This window comes from Varroa destructor, unplaced genomic scaffold (assembly GCF_002443255.2).
Source record: "Varroa destructor unplaced genomic scaffold, Vdes_3.0 BEIS01000003.1, whole genome shotgun sequence".
In the NCBI taxonomy this organism is placed as follows: domain Eukaryota; kingdom Metazoa; phylum Arthropoda; class Arachnida; order Mesostigmata; family Varroidae; genus Varroa; species Varroa destructor.
The window spans coordinates 53,011,868-53,036,704 of NW_019211456.1; the positions used below are offsets into that span (position 1 = coordinate 53,011,868).

Sequence of the window (24,837 nt, forward strand, 5' to 3'; positions counted from 1 at the left end):
AAAGATATATTATCCATGAGCAGAGGCCAGAAAGACTACTACTATAAATTCTCCAACAGAAAGCGCTCAATAGTATTTAATAGAGTGTAACTAGGGCACTTAGTCATAAATGATACGCAACAATCCAACCCTATGAATGAATAGAATAAAGTTCATATCACTGCAATTCCACGTTTGTTATGAAACAAAGCTTAGGTTGAACTCGTTAAATTTTGCAATATATCCATGTACTGTTGTTTCGCAAGTGGTACCTTCGATCGCCTAGTTTAAACACTATCTTAATCCGCTCTCAAAGTTGAACTGCAACGTCCATCTTCACAGAAATGAGAACTTCTGATAGCGCCTTTTTTAGGCCAAGATTTTCAAAACAGTTATTCCTTTCTGCATTTTCGTTGCAGCCACCGTCGTCTTAGTTGATCCGCTATTTTTTTGACTCTGCCTATTCCTCTTCTTCGTTTTCACCACAAAAAGCAATGACTATTGAGGTAGGTAGCTTGCCATCAAGAAGCATTGTCGGATTGGGCTAGTCAGACTCCGACCTAAGGCGAATGGAAAACGGGTGGAGCGAGAATTACATACACAGTTAACCAGAAAGAAAGAGAGATTTAGAGAAGGTATAGGTTCAATCAAATATATTGCCGATTCCAAGCCTTTCTCTAACATTCTCCTCAGCCCACTGAGCCTTTTGTCAGGGCTTTTAATAGGAATAAAAGGGAAAAGTGGAGAGATATTAAGGTCGCATCAGAATACTTCGTGAACTATTTTCAGCTAACCACGCTCCATGCCGCTAGCTTAGCACAAAACAGGCCCAGTACCAAGCTGTACACGGGCGGAATCGACTAGCCGAAACGGGTTGCTAAGACTACCGTGTACTCATGCGGATGAGACACATTGCTTTTGAGAGATTGCGAACGCTAAAATCCAATTATTGTAGAACCTTGCCTTGCATATATGTCGCGAAACTTGGAAGTATCGGAAGTTGTGTTAGTGCAGCCAATTCTGTTCTTGTCACTAGTTGTATGTGCTTAATAGTAGCCCTTGGCAGAAGGAGAAACATGTTCAAAGCAAGAAGTAAAACAGACTGGGCCTTTTGGGCACTTCTGGTCTTGGGGTTAAACGGCCATGCGTAATCGCTTGCCTTTGTTAGCTAAGTTCCCTCGTTTTGCACTTATTTCGGGTGAGAAAGATGCTTGCTGTAGCCAATCAGATGGCATGGGGTTAAAGGGGAGATTGATACAGACTGCCTGTACTACAAGTCGTGATTAAGTAGAATCTGATGTCCTCATGTGCAGATCAGTCCCATATTTTTCATGGTTCATACATTGTGCTTAAAATACAAGAAAGAATTTAAGTAAGTGCTTCCATATTGGAATCGATGTTCGTTTATGGTCTATATTTTCTGCTTGCTGCAACGTCTCGGCGTGCACCCCGGCGACCTCTCAAGTGAGATGCGCGTCCTCTAGCCTATTAATGGATATATAAATTTAGGTTTTTTTTTTGGATTTAATTTACTGGTAGGGTGTATACATTAACGGTGGCATCATCGTCTATTTAGAAAGAAGGATTTGCTTTCCTCTTCGATACCTGGGCATTACGACAGACCCCTTCTGTACCTACTTCGTTTTACCTGACGTCACTCCCTCTGTCTACAAGCGCGTGCCATTCCTGTATCTTCACTTTATATATGAAGAAATCCCGTGAATCGATTCGCCTTTTTCAAGCTTTCTTCTCCATGTCCAACTTTATCGTAGGTCGAATCGTTCAGTCACGACAACAACAACCAAAGCAATACGTTGGACTACTAATCATAACTTAAAAACAACGATAAGTGATTAGTTTCCCGTGTATAAGTTGCGCGTACGGTTCTGATGATAATGTTCTTGCACTAGCAATTACTGCAAAATTCCTCAGCATTCTGTCATGGTATAGAGCCACCTTCGAACTCGCGATGTACAAATGGCGGTCTTATACAACATGACGCAAACAGACGCTCCTTTCAACTGAGGAAAGAAAGAAAGAAAGAAAAATGATGCGCAAGCTAGGATCCTGCAGTTTCCTGCAACGAGCAATGGGCAATGGGCAATTATTATCTGCGTAATTATTCTAAGGCTTGTCGTATAGTTGTCTATAACAGCACGGTACACTGTTGATCCTACGTATTCTGTCTGTTTGATGCAAACAAACTTTGGCTTAGCACTACGCTTCGACAAGGCTTGATGAGCGGAATACAATGTTAAAGCATACTAATAAAGACAAATATATGATCGACGTGACTTTGCGTTTTGGGTAACGCAGATCCGTAAAATGAGCTGTAATAAGCATCCAAGAAAGCATGGCTTTTTTCCATAACTGTAGATTATATTTGGGCCAAAGGAGCACATTACAAACCTAGTTTGACTACGAATAACTGGCAAATAAATCCCTCTTAATTAAATTAGCTCAGACTTGTGCTCCTGTTAACCTGAAGGTACCTTTATATATGGGTTTAGTACTACCTGCATTTATATGTTTATGTGGGCTGACTGCGTGGAAATGATCACAGGTAACTTCTGATTGTCCTATTAGCCATAATGCTTACTTAATTTCGAAGGCTTTAGTTTGATGCTGTTTGCAGACCTTTCATCATTAACCATAGGAGACCCACTTAATAAAGCTCATGTAGATACCGCTATTGTCGCCTTGTGCCGAAAAGTCTGGCCCAGGACTCCTGATCCGTTTTGGCAGTAAGATAGGAAAATAAATACTCATATATGAACGTGAAAGGTCGATATTCGTATGGCAAATTTTAAATCACTACAACTTTTATAAAAAATACATCCTGTGAAAAAAACTATATACTTAATAGTGATAAATAAGCCAGGTACGCTTTGGGAACAAACAATACGGGGTACACATATCGTTAGTTTAGAGAAAAAAATGCTATATATGCATCCATTCTGGCCCTGGCAGTTGTTTTCATTGCGACTCGTGTACATACGGAAATTCATCTACAACGCAAACAATAACGAGATTTCAAATCTGTAGTATCTTAGCGAAAGCCTCAGGATTCTTGAATTAAATAGAATTCAGCGCATAAGATAGACATACATTTGATCGAAGTTAGCCGTATCGTTGAAGAAACAGTGGAAGCACACGGTGCCAATAAATCAACCAGTTAAGCAGCAACTTAATCTAACTTCAAAGAAAATCTTTTTTACATAACAGAAGGGAAAGTGGGTCATTACAACTGGTTGCCACCAAAAATGGTCGTATGACTATAGCACCTAAGACTGCTCGGAAACATCCTGATTTCGTTGGGATTTTTCACGATCCATTCCAGACGCAAAAGGCAGAGGTACCAGATAACGGTACCGAGAAAACCCCTTCTAGGGCTGGCTTAAGCGGACTGTACGTGCTACTTCTAAGTCGTTTCTGAATCAAAGTATATTATAAAACACAAATGCTGTTTAAAAATGTTTAAACGGGATAAATAAACTAAGCGACTAATAAATAGGTTAAACTCTCGCCATGGCCACTCTGAGTCACATGATGGCAGCATCAGCTTTTTGTTTGATGACACTCTGTTTCACTATCAAGAACTATCAAACAGAGATCTAGTCTATTGTCTACATCTGATATACTTGTCCAATGTTTAATCCAGTACTATAATGACGTTGACGTTACGTCTTGCATGTTCAATTAAGAAAATAAATTATATTTTGGTCATCCTAAATAAACTAAGGTGATTCTATTTTTTATATCATATATAAGTGTCAACGTAATTTTTGATAGTTGAAATCTACCGTTGCAGGTACACGAGCTCTATTAAGGGATCTTCGTACAAAAAATAAAGCCTAGGTCTAGCGATAGAGACAGAGGTTGTACGTCGCTATTTTTTTGCCATTACAATGGTAAGGAATATTTAGCCAGTGTAAAAGTTACGGGTTTTAGCTATGCATGTAAGTTATTTTTGGGGTATTGACAACCATTAGACACGCGTTAAGTAAGGCAGTCTCGAAAGTCCCCTGACGTTCCGCGAGGACGCAAGCATCTAGTACTCGTTGATGGACTTGAAATTTTCTTATTTTCGTTACTTTCTGATAGGTTAACGCTCAGTTAGTCCAGACTTGGTAATTGTAAGATAACCGGTGAATCTATTTATGACCCATCACGCCTATACGTATACCTACATTCCCTATGTTTTCGTCAAATAATCATCATCAATTGTTCCACTCTTTAAGTTCTTTATTCTGAAATGGAGCCATTGCCTTTGCTATCCAGATTTATCCATCATTGTTTCTCTCCCGATTTTAACATTAGCTGTACAGAAATTGAGTTAGCAAGTGCATACATACGCCTATGACCATTTTCGTGTCTACAGCTTTCGTTTATAGTTTTATACTCTTATCGCGGTTCAAGGTATCCTCCTTTCTCCTAATAAGACGAATCCCTTATCTAAGACATGATATCTGGTCGAATCTGCCTATCTGTAGGGCATCATATTTACATCTATGTAAACAGTATGTGAGTATAAAGTACGAAATTATTTGTCCTAGGGCCTTTGTGTGTTGAACGCTGCCAATAAGAAGCATCTAGTTTGACTGTGCGTCTGTTACGTCAAAGGCAGCGTTATTTCTGTCTGTCCGGCTTCATTCGTGCTAACGCGAGGAGCTATCTGTTATTTTGCCTCACCTGAACTTACCGGTGCTTTTTGAGCTGTTTATGTTATTCTTTCTAAATCGCTTTGACATGGGGCAGTATGGTATGCCCACGATGGTCGCTCATTAACGATGAAGTCACGTTTTCTTCTGATTTTCTGGCAGCTTCATTTAGCAGAGCAGTTGCACGTAAAAAAGGGCCTTGCTCGACAGACACCGGCGTATATTCGTCGTGGTCGTTAGTAATCACGAGTCGCTCGTCTTTGTCCACGTCTGTAAAGGAGCCTACGGAGATCTTTGCTGTGGAAACAATGCCGAGTGTCAGAGTGTCAAATCGTGGAGCATTTGTCGTGTATATGATGGGAACGATAAATATCGTCTAGCTAATTCCAGACGATAAAAAGAAGCTCAATTTCAAAGATGATATTCAGAGTGAAAGTTAGCTGGATTACAGCTTAATACCCGTACCTTAAATTATAATTTTTTTTGTATTTCTATTTTACCCACCTCGCCCGATGGGATTAAGGTATCACAATAAATTATAACACTGCTTTTGTAGTTTATACAAAAACTAGGTGTAGCTCTAGCGTCAGGCTAGGCTTGCAACCTGTCTTAACTTGTCGATGCAGTGAACTTCTCTTGCGCCTTATGCGACTTGTTTGCCGCTAGCTGTGCAGTTGTGCCTGCCTCTTCTATAGTCTGAACTCTATTTAGCTGACAACCTGTTTTTTTCGCTTTTATATGTGTCTAAGTTTATTTTCAACTACGTTCTACCTAGAACTATACAACATGCGTTCATTTCTGCAGAGACAGTTGTGATTACCATAAGTAATTAGCATGACCGACTTCCATCTAGCAAATGGCCCCTCATAAGCACTATGTAATTTCGCTGATTATATCCGTCGCTTTCTGCGTCGCCGCCGCAACGGATGTCGCTATTTCCCTGACGAACATTTCTCTTATTTCACTTGTCTCAATGGCGAAACCACTTTAGTTTCCATCTCTCAGGTCAACAGCGGTATGTATGTGTTTTTACTAAACGTGGAAAGTATAGGTTTTGCCTGCTTTGCACAGAAAAACGTGCTTTAGCTAGGCTTTTCCTAGTTGGCGTTCCCGCTACGTGCCAGGAGTCTATGTAGTGAAGGTGCCTGCATTGTCAGCTGCAGTAATGGCAATTACCACGATAGGGGTAAAACGATAATCTGAATTTACGATACACGGAAAACATACAAATGGTTAGACGCAGGTTTTTTCATAAGACTCTGGCGGAGGATATAGAATAGGGGTAAATGTTTTGGGGGCTTTAGCTTAAGCGCCGAAGGAAGCCGAAAGCAAAGGGTAGCACACGCGGACTACGCCATAGTGTTATATATATATATATATATATATATATATATATATGAAGCAGTAGCAGCGAGGAACTTATATTTCCCATTTTTATTGGATTTGACTTAATGTAATGTATTGAATATCGACCACTTAATGGTCAGCCTGTGCGAGGTCGTGCGCACAAAAAAACAGTGTGTGCTCGTCTTGCTACGGCCGCTTCATTATATTATTTAATATTACTATATCCTTCCTTGTCCTTCTTCTCCGTATTCGCTTTATTTTTAAGATTCGAAGTCAACTGGATGGAAGTCAGACTATACTTAAGAAGCAGGTTTTTATTCAAGATATATGCACACGCACGCATATCTAACATTCATTTATCCCTAAATCGAGTAAAGATGAGATTGGTAAGGGCTACAAAATGTATACGTTGTTCATGCTCGTATAGAGTGGACTCTTGCAAAAAAAAGAGCGAAATTACCAGTTTTATTCGACCGAGTAGCTTCTTTGTTTTGTCCTCTAAAGACAAAACTCTTATTCCCCACCAACAGTCCTTGTCCTGTGTTCCTAGGCTTTTGCCGCTTGTCACAAAACAGACTTAAGCAGCCAGCTGATATAGAGCAAAGCATTCCTTCATCGAAGCAATTGCTTAAAACAGCTCTAACATTTACTGAAGCGTCAATAGTCTTGGGATTACTTCGTAGCCACAATCCGACTAAATCGAATTTTCCACATGTGTTTTTTCCTTGCAATCACAAATACACGAAAGTGACTTAAAATATACCACTTTAATTAAAGTACTGCGTAAACGGACTGAGTCTGAGCGCTTTCGCGTGCGTTACTGCCAAGTACATTTAATGATATTTATATTGAACTTTGTGAAAATTCTTCACCGCCTAGTCTTCGGGAAGCCGTATGTTTTTGTTTCCTATATTACCGATCACTGGGGAGCAACCACCGTTGTCGTTGAAGGGCCTTCATGTGGCAAACGCTTGTGAAAGCAGAATAACCCTTACCCACAGTTTCATGCTGCAAGATTTTTTTACGACTTGCTCGCTCATGTTGAGCCTGCAATGTCCTTTGCGCAGCAACACGCTAAGGACGACTTTTTTTTTTTCTTAATTTCAATGAAGATTTCATTGTGCAATTTGTCTCTCACTACTTATTATATAGAAACGGAACGCTTGTGGTGCTTATTTCAAGCCACTATTACGAAGCACAATTGAAAGTCCATCCAATGATTCCAGTCGCGATACCGAAGAAGGAAACAATATCTATTAACCGGAAGTAATGCTCACCTTCGCATTACCAAATCTTCTTTCTGCTCAAGCCTTTTATGGCCACCTGCGTAGGTAAGTGGATGCTGCTGAAGTCCTTTAGAATCCTTCTCTGACCTCTGCATTATAACTATGGAATTGGTTGGGGCGTCTACTTTGGTGCACCAGCACTCAGACACTCAGAGCAAAATAAACAAATGAGCCTGTAGGAGTCAATTGGTCGAAATGTAAATATTGACAATAATGAATGGTCGGTTTATAAGCGATTGATGGATGCAATCTGTATGTCGTGTGGACGTGAAGAGCTGATTTTCGGAAAAAGAAAACATGCAGAAATCCTATGGCGAACCTATTCGGGAATTATTTGCATCTGTTATACACCTACGGATACCCGTATCGTGTCATTCTAAATATAATAATAATTAAGCATAATTCTATAAAAAAAAAAAACAAAAAAAAGTTTATTGTTCATCAATAACAGTGAAAAAAAGGAAAGGCCAGTCTAAAAGTTAGGTCAAAGGCCGACATCGAAGCTTGACAGTCCTGCCTTTGATACCGCTGATCTTTTAGCCGACCATAGAAAAGGTGCCCAAACACATTCGTAATGCATAAGCAACCCTAATCTTAATGAGAGCCATCCTTAGGTGTTTCAGTTTCTTCCTAGATAATTACCTGTTCCTTTTACCTCCAGCATTTTCTTATCTTTTACTTCAAAAATAATGCTTCCGAATATTCGTTTTAATTTTAGAAGGTACAACTACAGAAGAAGGGCTGTCATTACTTTTTTTTTTTACCAAGCTTTTAGCAAGTAGAAAAAATAGGCCCTTGCTTCTTGAACGACCAGAGCTCTCTTCTATGAGCGCACAAATGGGTTCAGCCGGGACCCCGCACAGCGACTGCGCTGCTGGCAAGAGCCTTTTTGCGGTCGGAAAATAGAATGCTAGTTATGAACCAGCCAAGAATAGTCGCCACTGTTAAAACACACAACTGCCAACAGAGTTGTTTAGGTTTCTACGGTAAAAATGCTAAAAAATTTCGTCTAATTTCATTCAAGTGACATAACTGGGGTAGCCGTTCAATGAATTCGTATCCTCATTCATCAGGAAGTGCGGTTGACATCGTATGTCATTAAGTGCAAATAAATATCTCCTTATAGACGAAAATATAATTATTATACTTTATATCTCAGGGTCTCCTGATGGTGCTTTCTAAGCCTATTCTTTTGTTTTTCAATTATTGCTATTGGAACAAAGCGTAATATAGCCTTCGATTTTGACCAGTCGTGTAAATCTTTTCGTTTGAACGTTTCCGCTTCTGTCGACTTTCAGAACAACTCGACCGGATCGAGGAGGATATGGACAAGATCAACGCCGACATGAAGGAAGCCGAGAAGAACTTGACTGGAATGGAAAAATGCTGCGGTATCTGTGTCTGTCCTTGTCAAAAGTGAGTAAATCAGAAGCAGGCGTTTCACTCGCGACGTATTACTGTTACGCCAGGTCTAGACGAATGATCATGCAGACGAAATCAAAGCGCAGATATATTGACTCGTCGAAAAAGTATTAACCATTTTTCTAGCTGGGGACGGTCAGGGATAATGTCACGTATTTTTTTTTTTGAAAGCTGAGTTTTGACAGCAGTAGGTATGCTCGAACTGTTCGAATGTCTCTTTTCGGATTCAAGACAGAGTGCCTTAAAGACACGCTAAATTTCTGCGCAAATTCACCATATTCTCTAACTTTACTATGATAAAGGCACAGGTGCCGCTCAAGCCTAAAAGAGGTCAAGATGCGCGATTAAAGTAACGCCCTAAAGGTGGTTCTGTTGCTTTAGTTCAAGTAACTTCAATGCTAAGGATATTCGTAATGGTCGATCTATTACGTAAAAATTGATGTTCTTATCGCAAAAGTTGAACAAGAGTAACACGTAAGCAACCATGATATCGTTAAGATACTAAGCAACCACCACTGAACAATGCAAGCCCACGTGAGGACAGCTCGCTACAAAAAAAGAGGCTTGATGTTTGAGTGTTATACGAATCGATGCAAAAAAGTTTACCCGATCGTACTTCCATCTGCAAAATCCCATAGAACAGAAACAGGATCTGGTTATTTCCAGGACGGTTGATTACGGATAGTAAAGTGCTTTACGATCTGTGGTTGCAATTACGCCAAGGAAAGCGATGCTCTGTGCTTGCTGGAGTTGAAAAGGAACCGTGCATTGTTTGTTGCTGTCGTCTTCAACTTAAACCTTTAGTAATTGAAAAACACTGACTGTAACTAATGAAACGAAAAACTAGTCGTCCTTCAGCATCTCCACCTGCAGCAGCGAAATCTCATATCATATACATCTCTAGTTATCCTGTAATAGTTTAAAGAACTTGGATGGAAAAACTTAATGCATACGTTCAGACAAGGATCTGTTTCGGTCTCTGCAGAAGTTCCTTGGTATAGAGTTCAATGGAGGGATGCAAAAATGACTTGTCACAATTTTTCACCCAAAATCGACAAAAAATCTACAGTCACGGGATTGTGGTGTTTTAAAAAAAATCGCAAAGGATTGGCGATCAAAATGCTTCAAATTTGGTTCAGTAGTATTATTGTTATTAAGAAAAATATATTTTTTTAATAACATTTAATAAAATAATTTAATAAATTTTTTTTAAGTCAGATTTAGCTTAAAACAGTGAATGTTTTTTCGACAAGTGAATATTTTACCTAGAGGTTAAAGAGAGGCATAGAGCCAAGTATGTCCATGGGACACTTTTCTATTTTTTTTTGATAACGAACGAAGTTGTCATTAATCCTTGACTCTAGGAGGGTAAATGAATACAGTCGAAAATCGTTAAGCCCAGAGCTTTGACGTTTCACTAAGATAATATCGAATCACGTGTATCCGTCTTACGTATGACAATTGTAGCAGTGTGATTATAGCAATTTTCAATTGATAAATTTAATAGATATACACCATTATAGCAAGAGAGCTACATTTTCTAGGCACAAACTTCATTCAGACAGATATGTCCTCGATCTGAACACCGAGTAGCTTGAATGATCATGTCAAAAAATGCTCGCTTTAAACAGTATCGGGGTTACGCGGGTGATGTGCTGGACTAAGGGATACGAAAGTTCACCCAAGAAAGGTACACCATGTTGACTGCTACGCAAGAGTCCCATATGGAATTAGGGCAAAGAATAAAAAATGGCAGAGACGAATGGACGGACGTCGAAAAAAGTGGCTCTAACCGTCGTGAATAAATTTGGTATGACGCTGAAGTTATTTTTCCTACCAAACTTACAGAGTTCTCTATGCACCTGGCAGTTATGCACCGCGGGTGAAATAAGGATATCAGCTACGAAAGGCCCATGATTGTTAGGCACCTTCCTTAGATGGTAAGCGTTGGTCAAAAGTAATGGTATCAGCATCGTGGATCGTATGGATTCAACAAAAAAAGACTGACCTGCTGCTATACCAAAGGAGTTAGTAAGAGGGTTTTATGCATCGATTCTTTAATTTTGTCTTTCTAATTTACAAAGGCACAAATAGTTTAATTATGACGAAAATTAATTGCCTGCGAAGAATAATTGCTTCAGATGTAAGTTGCATATAATTATACTTATGGCTTTATGGTCCGTGTCGAAGATGAAAAATGGATAGGTATACCTTGATGGGCACATACGGCTAGCCGCATGCTATTAAGACTAGTAATGGATTAAAATCACTAGACCTTTAAAACAGGTGAAAAGACAACCAAAACATAGGACAACAACTCGAATACCTATGTTCTCCGTAACTGCAATGAATATGATATACAGCGGAAAACATCTAGCAAATCTATAACAGTCAAATACTTGCAAGGGTTACTGACCGTATCTCTTCTACCTGATGTTTTTTATCTGTACTACGAGGGCATATGTCCTGAGCATTCTTAGCGCTGACCTGAAAAAAGAGTACGCTCGATGTTCCTTTAAATTAATTCTCACTCTCCACTTTGATCGCTAACCAAAAAGAGGCTAGCGAAACAACATCTTCTATTTTTAAACTTTTAAATTTGTGTCGTTCAGCTGTCGTGTTAAAAACATATAATTATTAATTTTCCGTAATCTAGCACAGTTCTTTTTATGGGCGATCCGCTGAGGACGGAAGAGGACAAATGTCCCAAAGTTATGCCAAAATAGTGAGTTGGCCATTTGACAAGTTAGTGCCCATATAATAGCTGATAGCGTGCCTACACTGAACGGTTCGAAATGCCAGCCTTCTCGATACTACCATCAGCTATCTCCTTCATCATCTCGTGTACACTCTACTACGTGCAAACGGGCGCGGATTCCACGAAGCCGTCAATTCATATGTTAATTACGTACACCGTTTTGCCATACTTCTAGTCTCAAAAGTCCCCGAAGACAAGTAAGCTTTTTCCCTCAACTCCCCCCGTGCGTAGACGTTACTGACGTAATCGACGCGAACAGAAGATAACCAGAGCGTAAGGGAAATAATTGCACGTATTTCCACCGCACTGGTGATGGCAAATCGAGAAGATACGGATCGAATCTTCTACGTAGCGTTTGCCAAAAAAAGCTGACGAGTTAAGAGTTTGATGTTAAACCAATTTCAATAGATGTATGAATCCACAAAAGAGGAACAAAAGGTAACCTTGTAGTTGAAAAACTACAAGGTTACCTTTTGATCGATTCTGATGACGCAGCCTCAATTCGTGCACCTCTATTTTCCAATTAAACGCATGTAGATGTATCATTTGCTTTATTTGGTTAGGTTTTTGAGTAATTCGAACTATTAGTACCGTTATCTGTTAGATGTATAAACTACATTTTTGTTATAACTTGGATTTATGCCGTTATTTCAAACGTAAGGTCACAAAAAGACTCAAGATGCTGCAAAGATATAGTAGCTTCTATTATTAGTATTTTCGGCTTTTTCTTGTAAGCGATTTGTGTACGTTGAACAAGCGGAGCGGCCAGATAGCTTAGAATGGTGATTATTACACCAAGTTTTGATTGATTTTTTAGATTTCATGATATTTTTTTCAATGATCTGTCAATGTAGATGAAGTTGAACGGTGTGAATTGTAACCCGATCATCGGATGATCGCTATTTACCGGTCTTTACATAGAGCTCTATTACGTAATCTACCCGAACAGTGGATGATCGGCTGAATGGTCGTTCTATTATATAGCTCATCCAGATTGTGCTTTCAACAATCCCGTCACTTGCCGACGGCTTCTGTTGCTATGACGACGTTGTTAGTAAGTCACATTCGTTATTGTGTTCATTCTCTTTGGCAGTCTTATCTTGTTTTTCAGTGCACGGCCGTACGCCGTATCGAAGATCGTCAGGTCAGTTTACACAAGTACGTACGCATTGTACAGAGTGGACAGCTCATTACGATTTCTCACTTCAAGTTGGCGTACTTCAGAGAAGCTCTGCTGATGTCGTTAGTTGTCACGCCATATTGTGACGGTCACACTGTGCCTCATACTCCGGCGAACGCCTGTCAATGGGCGTCTTTGCTTTGTTTATTTAGTGAACGTAGACTTTTCTGCGTATCAAATGTAACAAGCTGCAGTTACAAGCCAACTTTAATTTATTGGGTAGACACATATACCTACGCATACGTTTACATATATCTAAATTATGAACATCTCAAATGAAATGTACGCCTTTTTCATGATGTATCGTAAGTCTTCTTTAAGGAACTCTTACGTCAGTCCTACTCGCGAAGACCGACAGCATTGTGACCGACCCTAAGAGTACCCGTTTGGTTGCGTGATCTAGTTGAATCCATCCCCTAAACGCATGTGTGATAATTTGACTCTAATAAGTACAGCTTATTTTTATTGGCTGTTCGGGAATCACATTCGAGCTACGCAACCACCTTTGTTCCTGTCGATAGTGGTAGTACTCGGGCGCTTTTGTGCCTCTCGATGTTGGGCTAGGAGGTCAACAAGTACGCTCCTTTCAAAAAGCTTCGTTACATCATAGCCTTAACGCTGTCGCTGTTCAATAGCTAGCACCACTGCTAAAGTCGGTTCACTTTTGACAAGGACTTTCTATTATGACACAGAAATTTTCGTTCCGCGTAAAAGCTTTATCTACATCTGCGTCTTCCTTTTAGTTCTGGCTTACCTACATGGGAACGTACTTAGTTAGGAGACCGCGAACCCCTCGAGAGTTTAAGTTACACAGATAGAAAAAAACCTGACACAATGCTTCTAATCAGCTTAATATGGTTTATCCATACGAACTATTATTATCTATGAAACTTTCGCCGTACTAGCCAGCAAAAATTCTTTCAAACAACTAAACTAACATAGACATGGATCATATGGAACAAGTTGTGTGCATTCGATATAACTATATATATATGTGTGTCGCTACTGCCATGTAAAAATAAGGTGCAAAGCGAATAAGTTGTATTTTCTGCCTATATTAGCGTGTCGTTGGTGCAGAGTTGCCGAGAAACTAGTTAATTAGTTCGGATGAACCGCTCGACTAAACCGCGAGGCTAAGAGCCGTCCTGGACCGTTAAACAAAGACTGTGGAAGTAGTGGTGCCGCCACTGAATGTACCACTTGTTAACTACTCAAAGCCTAGGCAATGAATGTATACAGCTTGCCGTATAAACGTCTGCTCGGGCTTGCCTAGCTTAATACTGGTTCGAATCCTCCATGGACAACACAGAGGCTCGGTAAGCGTTCAAGACTCGTTTATTCTACAAAAAGCACAATCTAACGTGTCGTAGAATTGTGCGCAGATCCGAAAAGGTGAAGGCCTGTACGCGTTTGTAAATCCCAAAAAATGCTCTTGCATTGGAGTACGTTGCGTCCCCATTTAAGGTCCAGGCGTCTCTAGACGACATAACGAATCATGTCCGTGTGACGACTTTGTAAATTATGCTTTTAGACGCAAAATGTCGCAAATTTTAAATACTTTCTCGCTCGCTTAAAGTTGGCAACCGAAGCAGACGATAACGTACAGACTCCTGTTCTGCTATCAGCCGCGAGGCCACGGTTCGAAAGAGCTCACATATAAGCCTTCGTTTAGTACCATGACAATATTCTTTCTGCTGGTCAGATGTTAAAGTTTTGCAGACTTGACACCGTACTAGCAGACGTGTTTATTGCAACAATGACCGAAAATAGCGTAGTGATACTTTTAAATATAGGTTACTTTATAGTAAAGGGTTAACCAATCATCATGGTAAATTTCGACCATGGAATATGTTTGTTATACCAGAAGAAAATTGTGCGAAGTTCGCGCATTTACTCCTGCTGTTATTATTTGACAGTAACCGATTGCAGATGGTTGGCATGTAGATGAAACGAACCGTTTCCTATGGACGCCTGTTTGTATGTGTTGTTTAATAGGTCGAGGAGTCGACTGGATTCTCGACATACACAGTAGACTGTCAGATAAAAACAGCAAATATCGACTACAGCACCTTCAAACAGCTGTAGACAAAGGCACAGACTGGCAGCTTGAGCATCCGCCTGGGGGATCATTATTGTCGGGTTGGCGCTAGCTGTAGTCAGATGGCCCTGAGGGGATTCAGAGGCGTGGCTATTCCACACCAGCCTGTATCCACTATTCCTGCTCCTTTGCCTTAACCCTTTTCCCCTCCCTCTACCCGTGCACTGCTGCCACAACTAGTGTGGCTATTATGTCCGCTGCCATTGCCAACGCACTCGCCCTTTCCTAAGCCCCAGTCCGGTTTGCCCTTGGCCAGCTTTGCGAGGACCTAAAATGTCCATTTGTCTGTCGGTCTGGGTAGGTGGCTAACTCGTTGGCTGCTACTTGTTGTCTGGAGAATCAGGACCAACGGAGGGGCGATGTTATTACCAGTATCCAACTCTCGCTTAATCTTTTATACTTAAGAGGAACTAGAAAAGCGTAGGATCCTTTGGGACAAGAAAAGGGGGAGGGGCTCGTTGGGATGCTTCACGTTCGCTACTTTTTTTGAGAGCGCTGCGTAGTCTTTACATTGGCGTAAACTGCTATTCTCAGACAGGGTAAGGCTGCAAGGAGGGCAGAGGCACCGCACGATTCAGAGATAAAACGAGCAGTACCTGAAGTGAGCTCCCGGTAGTTCGAACTCACGCTGCCTGCGGGAACAAGCCCCTTCACGTTCGTACTGTAGCTTTCACGATCACGATGATGGTGACTGTAAGAATGACGGTGATTATTAAATGAAATAAACACACAATAATTAAATACGCATAATAAGTAACGTCGGTTTTGTTAAATTTTAAACATCTACTAAAATGCACTATGTTTACTATGAAGCTAAAATATATCATATCGATTTTTCCATATCCGATATGAAAGCAACACTCGAAATAATGGAAGTTCAACCTATTCCGCTGTACAGCTCTGTTATAGTTATCCGAATATCAAAATGTTGTAGTTAGCCCTCTTATCGTAGAACGCTGACAAAAGTGGTCTCAGATCGATTCGATATCTCGTATGGGGCAAAGCTAGGCTGGTTCAACATTTAATTCTCGTAGAACCTGTTGATAACGTTTACGAGCTTGCATACGTACTATCAGTATGTACATAGTTGTTAGTGTATCTAGCAAACTCACGCTTGTCCAGTATATATGGGACGTAGCTTACCGTGGATGCGATTGGTTTGAAATTCCGCAATGCAAGCTATCACCGATGACGTGTTTGCCCACTAAATTAATTAAAACGATACGTGTCCATAAGTTTCATTGTTGGCTAATGTAGCCTATCACCACGACAGGTTGATAACAACGTGGCAATACGAAACAGCTCTATGTGAAATGGGCACAGATTAGTTCAATTTTCAGCCATTCCCTTATGAATTGTGAGCCGTTAGATGTGGCACTAAATTTCGAAAGCCTCATAAGCATTTACCGTTCGAATGAATAGATTAGATTTTGAATGCTGCTAACGTTAAAGAGAAAAGTTAGCTATTTATTGTAGGCGCCCTGGTGAGGTTTCTGGCAGTAAATGAAGCTACAGGCAATAAGATAGGCTAACCTTCCTTGGAATAGATAATTTGGTAACTTAATTGTGACAATGTGTCAATACTTCCCTGTCCCAACTTAGTCATAGAGAGTTATCATTGTATAGTGTTAAGGCGACCGTTAATGAACTCGTGAAAATATGTGTTCTATAATGCATTTCATGTGAGATTTCCTGCGAGTCGTGATGGTCCGAGTTGCCTGGGCTATTATAAACCTTAGGAGCCATAATCCTGTTGTCGTATGAACGCTGTTATTATTTCTCCTGCACAGGCGCTACACAACGGCCGGGTCTTTGGCCTGATAAACGAAGTCGTTCCTATGGTGACAAAAAGCGGTTTTTTTTCTGACTCGATCTATTAGTCCTTTCGATAATGCTAAGGTAGGAAATTCTTCGATCTGGGCCTTTGTGCCTCTGTGCTCACGGTGCCCTACCTAGACTGACCGATCCAAATAGGAAACGGCGGCTCTGAACCAGTAATTCAATACCGGCAATTGTGATCAAGTTTGCGCAATTAGTGTTTGGTCTAGTTACGATGCCTTTTGTAACCTTTGTCGTTTTTTGTCCATAGATTCAACCCAGTTACAAACAGTGCTAACTCATGTGTTGACCGTTACGCTTTTTTAGGCAAGTAATAGGTGAGAGAGTTGACTACTTGAGCAGTCAGTAACCCTGTTACAGTGGTCGAACAGCGCTAAGTACGTTTTTCTGAGAAGCAGACCAATCGAACCAAGAAGTACATCGAAATTATTGATGTTATCAGCGGGTCACGTTAAACGCAGCTTTTCCCTGGCGTTTTGAATAACTGGAATTCATAGAAAAAGGCCATCGCTTTTCGAAGAATGAGTCCAGGACGAGAAAAAAGTAGGCAGGTTGGGTTAAGGTTTCAGTGTAAGAAGCTCATTTAAGAACAATTGCCGGCTCGATGTGTAAAGGCCACGCTAACCAACGAGTAATACGCTCGCCTTTCCGCTTCCTTACACTTCCAGGCAAGCTTCTCGTACTTCACAGAGATTCGACAAACTACGGAAATAGAAGCTAGTTTTATGTTGTAATTGCTACGTAAATTTTCAGACTGCCTCCTATATTTAGATCCCTGCTTGAAATGCAAGTTTTCACTATACGCATATACCATTAGCCTATGATGCGAAGAAACAGATAAAAACTGAACGAATAACACGTTTACGACAGGGGGTGTTAGCCAACCCATATAAGCCTTAGGTGTCGCTTACACGAGCTCTCTCTGAGCTCTAACACAGCTGCTATTGAAATGTGTCTCTAGCAAACGATGCTAGCTATTTTTATTCATCGAAAAGTAGTAAGTGCAGGATAAAACTTAATAGGAACTTCGAAATCATATCTGCATCATTCAGGGGCAAAGAGTTCAAGGAGGATGCCAGCACGTGGAACAAAAACGAGGACGGCAAGGTGGTGAACGGCCAGCCAGCCCGCGTCATGGACGACCGCAATGGAACTGGGCCCACCTCAGGATACATCGCCAAGTAAGCTCTATTTCATGTTTTTCGTTTAAGCGTATAGCTAAATCCGTGAAAGTGACACATCTCCCTACAATAATTGAAGCTAAGTGGAAGCTAGCTACCAAGTACTAAACAACGTAGTTCAGGCTAAGTTCGGTTCCGTAAGCGAGTGAAAGGCGTTACAAATATACAATCGAATTCGAAAAGTCTGCGGCAGATATTCACCTATTTGTGAATGGTCGTATATGGTCTACGACGAATGCTTCAGCTAACATTGTCAAGTTAACGAAAAAATAATAAACATAAAGAAGTTTAGCGTTTTCCATGCAAAAAATCTATTTCAATAATGCTGCTATTTTTTGTTTTATATCATACTAAAGTATTTCTGTTCGACAGCTTATCATTGATCATTCTACTGGTTGATACTTATTAGCTAATTGGATCTAAATTATAAATAGACGTTACACTTACCCGTCATGTGGTCTAGAGCCGTCTTCAAATTCGGAACATTTGCGTCACTCTATTAAAATTTTTAAACGACTTCGCGACGATGTATGCTCCTCCTTTTTGTCAAAGGAAAAAAGCTCTCGGACATAAAAGCTAGCGTACGATTGATTTAATCCAATTAATTTTCTTGAATTTTGCTGGAGTGCATTTAAAGAACGCTATTAATAGGTAGTAAGCAGTGCGTGTGGTATCGAAAGAAAGTCCAGAAACGTTAAGGATCATCCCATAGTCTGCAACAAGAAGCATACAACGGTTCTATTGACAAAGTCGTTTTTACAAAGCAAAAAAGAGAGTTGATGCGCGTTACCTATGGGCTATATAGGTAAAAGAGAAGGAAAGAATTTGATTTGTTGGCCTGTTTTCAGACTCCGCAGTTTCAGTTGATACCTTTCCAACATCGAACAATATTGAAATAGGCTCAATTTATTCCTGTAGTACACTGATTGTAGCATATTGCGTTGCTGCCCCTTTAGATTATGCTCTAATTAGGATTACTAATATTCGTAGCAGCATAGGGCACGATGTAAAACGCATATGCAACATAGCCATTGATTGATCGCCATTATCCGTTACCAATCACAATATAGTTTTTCACTTTATTTACGGATTTCGGTTTTTTAATTCGGTAATTTACGGTTGTGCGTCTTAAAGAGGACGCTGTAAATAACTATTGCAAAAATAAGCCCTAAATTATTACCGATTATGAGTCAGTTTCGACGCATTTACAGCATTAGTTAGTCTATTTTTTAATTTAGTTTTAATTTAGCTATGCAACAAAGACAGACTTCTAACTAACTAGCATGGATGAAGGCGGAGTATCAAGGCCTTTGTGCCGGGTAATCCCAGTGACGAGTTGCGTTGAGTGCCGAAAAATATGTATACCCCGCATTACTTTATACGTATAAGGTAATAATTTGGAATAGATCTGAAATTTACACAGGGTAATATTGGCTTAATGTTTTTTAGTTAGCTTTGCAGCATACCGTTCTTTTGATCTTTGTTGGTTGTAACCCCCTAATTTCGGGCAAATTTCTTAAACTTCCGACATCAGTAGAAACGATAATTGAGTTGTGTTGCTATTATTCATTATATTTTGGGTGAAACAACGAACTTAAAAAACTCAATAAACTATTGACACCTTTGAACAAGTATCATTTACACGGTTTGAACCATTGTTAGTAGCGGCCAAACGGGAATTTTTGAGAGCGTGCGAAGAAACGTGCGGACTCCATTAAGTTGAAACTAAACCTCTCATTTCTGTTACAAACGTCAGCCTCTCCCCGCGGATTTTTAAATTTTAAGATTTGGTAATGGTACTTTATCCGTTATCGTGCCATTATCCAATATCAAGCATGCGATAAACTTGTCGTCCCACTGACAGGGTATACGGAGCGATTCGCACTAACCGACGACAAGCTCATTTCGCTCTCTCCCTTCCTATCTCTCAATATGTAGCTGCATTTGTGGCAGTTGACAGTTATTCCATTTTTTATCAATTAATTAACGCAGACCAGACAGAGCGGCCCAACTTCACCTGCCCGTTAACTATAGTGATACAAAATTGAATTAAACGTCCAAAATACACTCTAATACGGCCATCTTGAAAAGCAATTTGACAAGCAAATACGAACGCAGTAATATAAGAAATAAAGGTACCATACATTGAACGCAGTTTTATATTCTGTCGTGTTTCACGGAAGAGGTCGATAAACATCTGGCGCAGAAGGGACTCTGCGATGTAGTGCCAGCCTCAAAGTGTGCCGTGTATCCTTTCGAATGATCCTCTCCTATTGCGCCTCTGCATAAAAATAAAGTGACACTGGTATAAAGGATGTTTGAAAAAGCGCGCGCATTGCGGTGTGGTCCTATTACTACTAATGGATGGTTTTTTAGCAACGAGGTATAGCCCTCTAATCCCGTCCACAGCTTGATAGTTGTGGATATTTTTTCAGTGTGATACACTATAGTTGTATTAAAAGCACCGTACTAAAGGGTCTAGAAAACGTAAATTATGTATTATGTTGGACAAATTTTCTAGGCGGAGCTAATTAATATTATGATTGTCACTATTTATATAATGTAACTATGTCAATTTATGATTTTGTACGTACTTTAAATACAAATCGCATATGAACATGTTCTAACTCAATTTTTCTTCACGTGGCGTCGTTTTTTTGGGTCGGCTGATATCCCGGCGAACCATGCGCGCCTGTCCGTTTTTCTTTCATTTTGTTTTTTGCGTTTTGCTGGTCTTAATTGAAAAAAAAAATATATATATATATATAATATATATATATATATATATATATAATGTTCAACAGGATCACAAACGACGATAGAGAGAAGGAGATGGAGGAAAATATGGGTCAGGTGTCGACTATGATCGGCAATCTGCGTAACATGGCCATCGACATGGGAAGCGAGATTGAGTCGCAGAACCGACAGATCGACAGAATAAACCAGAAGGTAAGTAACTTGCGCCAATATCAAGGCTGGTTGCAGTTGCTACCGGACCGACCCCGGGAAGCGATCAATGCCTACTTCACCCCCATCAAGATTCATTCCTTCCTTTTTTGCCGCCGTCGTCGTCGTCGTCATTGAAAAGAAACTGGCTGAATATAGTCATCACAAATACCCATACTTCAAATTATTCCACTAGCTCCCCCCTATCAAGTGTACTACTTTCGACGACACTCTGTACAGTATCAGACGTGCAATACATCTTTGCCCTCGTCATCCCTTACGCCTAGTTGGTGTTTGTGCCCACCCGAGCTATAAGCCCCCGTGTTGGTCATTTCCACCGATTCTCGTGGCGTACACAAGAATGTCCTTAACTTCGGCACCACTCACACACTTCATCCCACTCACGTTTACTGTACCTACGCGACTCATTCCCCTTGACCAATTTGTTTTCACTTCTAAAGATCTGCTGATATGCGTCAGTGTTGTGTTGTAACCTTGAAATTTTATTTCCTAGGTAATAGCAAATCCATTGCCCTATTCTTCTTCTACAGATAATAATGTTCTCTCCCACTAAGAGATACAACGAACGTCACCAAATTGCGTTTTTTTTTTTTATAGAAAATAAAAGGTTTAATGCTGTCCCGTCAGTATACATGTTTGTACGTACTGCAACGCGTGCTTTCAAATTAAAGAAAAATTTGTCCGTGAGAATCTTCCAAACACTACAACTTCATTAATCAATAACATCGTCATCATCACCATCATTATCCTGCTTACTATGATCATAGTTTGATATCTTCACTAATCAGTCATACTTTAGCATTTCAACTTCATAGCATCATTTGTCTTTGGTAAGAAAATGCTGGTTATATCACTGTTAGTCTACTAGTTATAACCGCGATGTGTCACTTCGTGTATGGCAGTGACGTCGACAACAAGCCAGCGAGTGAGCCAGATCATTCGTCAGAGATCCAATACTTCTTTTATTCTGAAGAACTAAGAACAGCTGTTCAACATTCTCAACTATTACCCATATCAGCTAACTTTTCAACGTCAGAAATCGCCAGCGAGAACAGCAATAACAGAGAGCAAGCCCGCTCCACCTCGCTTCGTGAGACGCGATGCTATAGCCGCTGTCTAATAGATTCAAGCGTATATGATTGTCAGAGGCCTGTCATCCGCTTGTTTATTTTTCTTACGATGAAGGAAATCGAAGTAGATCCACTAGGATCCCAAATATCCTAGCTCTTGCTTACAGAAGCCGATCCTTACTTCCTAATCTTATACCATAACTTAAATTATATAACAGGCTTTCTTTGAAAATATTTTTCCTGTAGTTTCGGCATGTATCCTTATTGTTTGTGGTAGTATGTTGACGGAACGACAGCTGGTTCTCGGAGGTTTCCTTAGCTTTAATACAAAAGGTGTCATAATGACAGTGGTGCATTTGGGTACCTACTTGCCCGGTACGATAGATAGGCAGATAGACCGATAGATAAATAATCAATTATAGTATGTTTACATTCGTTGCATGCAGCATTGGGAACATAGACGGCTCGTTTGTCGATGCTTTGAACTAATCCTTCATTTAGCATATCTCGTTGACATCTTTCGTGCTGTGGTTCATATCTTAGCAAAACGCGCATGTTATAGGCTGCATGTGAGAGCATTTCTAGCTGATTAAACCTGCTTACCTGTTGGCTTGTTTTCGTACGTTTTGCCTTTTGTTGATGTACTATTCCTTTTCATTTCTACACAAAGAGCTTTTTTCTATCTAGAAGACTAAACTGTTTCCATCGTACTCCTCAACTAATCGTCAGGTATTTATAACTTTATAGTAGCATTATGTGGTTAACTAGTTTTCACTAATGTGACTGACTGGGATGATGTCACTATCCCGAACGCGTTTTCGTATTTTCAATGTTAAAAGGTTGTACTAGGCCAACGGACCTAGTGACATTGAATTACAGCCAACAATAGCGGTCATTGTACCGGCTGCTGCATCGTACTCAATTTTCGTCTGCCACCCTTCATACATATATATATATAGTTACGTGTGCATTATATTCATATATGTATAAATGTACATTGCTACACTAGATATGTTGATGGTCCTCTGTCACATAAGCCTATCGGTGTTCAGACTATCTCTTAATCATCGTGTGCAGCTGTTTGCTACCTACACATTTATCATTTGTAATAATTTGATTATTATACTCACTGATTGTGACTGTATTGTGTAGCTGTTTATTACATGTGCGGGCACATGCCATTGTAACCACCTGAGAAACGTCTGTGACCCAAAGTCGCACAGATATATATATATATATATATATATGCTCTATCTTTATATTCGACTCTTGTCTAATATGTGGACTACTATATGAGATGCTGGTTCTCTCGCATTGTACATGGTAACTGTATACATTATGATCACACATTTATGATCATAAACTTCGGTAATCGTTTACCAACAATTAAGGTAGAATTGTATATATTTTTCATGCTGCTACTGTTATTATAATGTACTAATTAACTGCAATGACTGATGAAGACCCGACTAACCAATCAACTTGATAATGGACTGCTAATTCCGCTAATATATATATTGTTGTTATCATTAATGACATGAATGATGAGCTTGCTACAATGATTTTAATTAGCAATTGATTCCACTAACCTGGCGTCATGTGTCTGGTATCTGGTTTTTCGTCAACACCATTATCTTTATGTATTTCGTGCAATACGTTCGACGATGGCTTCGTATGGGCAGGTGAGCCAACACCGGCTCGCCCACGACGTTTTATTTTTCTCTGAAGTTCTTCTGCAGTTGACGACGTAGTGGAGGTGTTGCGCTTCGTCACTCCCAATTGAAATATTACCACTACTACTAATTGCTAACAATATAAATAACCGCGGTGTAGATATCCCTTGTTGTACATCTTTTTGGATCTCCTACTGATTCCATAATCGTTATGTGAATATAGGCATGTATTGACCTATAGACTGAAGTATTTTTCGACTATCTGTTCGAGTAGATTGATTCCTTTCATAAGCTTAAAGAACACAGCGTGACCCTGAAATTATGCACATGATTCAACGTGCAACAAAGGAACGTACACATTAAAACATAGGAGATAAAATTAATGAGACTATTCATATCTAGATAATCGCTAATTCGTATTTGACATTAATACCCACTAAAAAACAGAGATGCCTAGTTCGGTTTTAGCCTAATACTTTACTTCTTTTCATGGAAAGCGGATGACAGTAGAAACGAATAACGAGCTGTCTGATGTTTTTGTGCGCAATGCCAGAGAAAGACGCAGATTTTTGGATGAGTTCAGTTCAAGCTAAGCAAAAGTATTACCTTCTCCCCCTCTAGGCGGACTCGGTCAATATGAGGGTCAAGGTGGCGCAGGAAAAGACCTCCAAGCTGCTGAGTTCCTAAAGGAACCTACGCTGTGCAGTCAACATCGAACTCTACGAATCTGGCGAAAGAAGAACCGTCTATCCGACAACAAAAAGCAAGGGCCAACCACTCAAATCAAGATACCAAGATTTAGCCTCCGAAACCTCAGCAACAGTCACCTCTACCGACACTGATAGACTGAACATTGGAAAACAGTCATTCCCAAACCATAACAGTCAGCTCCCATGTTATTCCCGCTAGCTTGCTTCAATCTATTTTCAGCTACACCAAAAGCCTGGCAACCTATCTATCTGAACAAGAATCGAGTTTCGTATATAAATATCCAAATGTATACATTCTGGCGGCGGACATTTATAATAAAGGTCTAGAGGAAGAGGGTCGTACGAATAAAACTAACATACCTAACCAATAAAAAGCAAGTGCAACAGATGATAATAGTATCTGGCAGTGCCAATCGAGAAGACTGCTGTTGTGTATTTAGCGATTAAGAAGACAAACTTTGGCCAGCGACTATCACCTGGATTGAAGATGGAGGACTTTTCCGTAGCACAATAAGCAGAATCCCTCGAAGATTCACGATGGTGCAACCACCCACCGACATATCTTTGCCTTAAAGACTTTATAAACTAGATACAAACTGTAGCTCAGGTCGGTAGAGGGGACAAGAGATTTTCAAGTGAACACAATTTTAACATGTGAATTCTATA

At 40.0% G+C, this 24,837-nt stretch overlaps 1 protein-coding gene and 1 long non-coding RNA gene across 5 annotated transcripts in view; one reads left to right on the plus strand and one right to left on the minus strand.

The window, feature by feature from the left end:
• Snap25 (Synaptosomal-associated protein 25kDa) overlaps positions 1 to 24,837 on the plus strand; it is a 287,198-nt gene that overhangs the window by 245,856 nt on the left and 16,505 nt on the right. For 2 of the 3 annotated variants that reach the window (XM_022797715.2, XM_022797712.2), the window contains 4 exons: positions 8,572 to 8,689; positions 17,623 to 17,751; positions 20,556 to 20,700; positions 24,083 to 24,591. In XM_022797715.2, coding sequence (XP_022653450.1) covers positions 8,572 to 8,689; positions 17,623 to 17,751; positions 20,556 to 20,700; positions 24,083 to 24,148 — 458 coding nt within the window. In that variant the 3' untranslated portion in view covers positions 24,149 to 24,591. Of the gene's footprint in view, positions 1 to 8,571; positions 8,690 to 17,622; positions 17,752 to 20,555; positions 20,701 to 24,082; positions 24,592 to 24,837 lie in introns of those variants that run through there. The other variant, XM_022797714.2, reaches the window with a different exon arrangement.
• On the minus strand, positions 10,214 to 20,558 carry LOC147757129 (uncharacterized). Of its 2 annotated transcripts, XR_015324435.1 has the most exons (3): positions 18,199 to 20,558; positions 15,875 to 15,935; positions 10,214 to 15,422 (listed from the first exon to the last, which is right to left on the minus strand). It is a non-coding gene; the product is annotated as an uncharacterized LOC147757129 (long non-coding RNA). The 2 variants fall into 2 exon arrangements; XR_015324436.1 differs by lacking the exon at positions 15,875 to 15,935.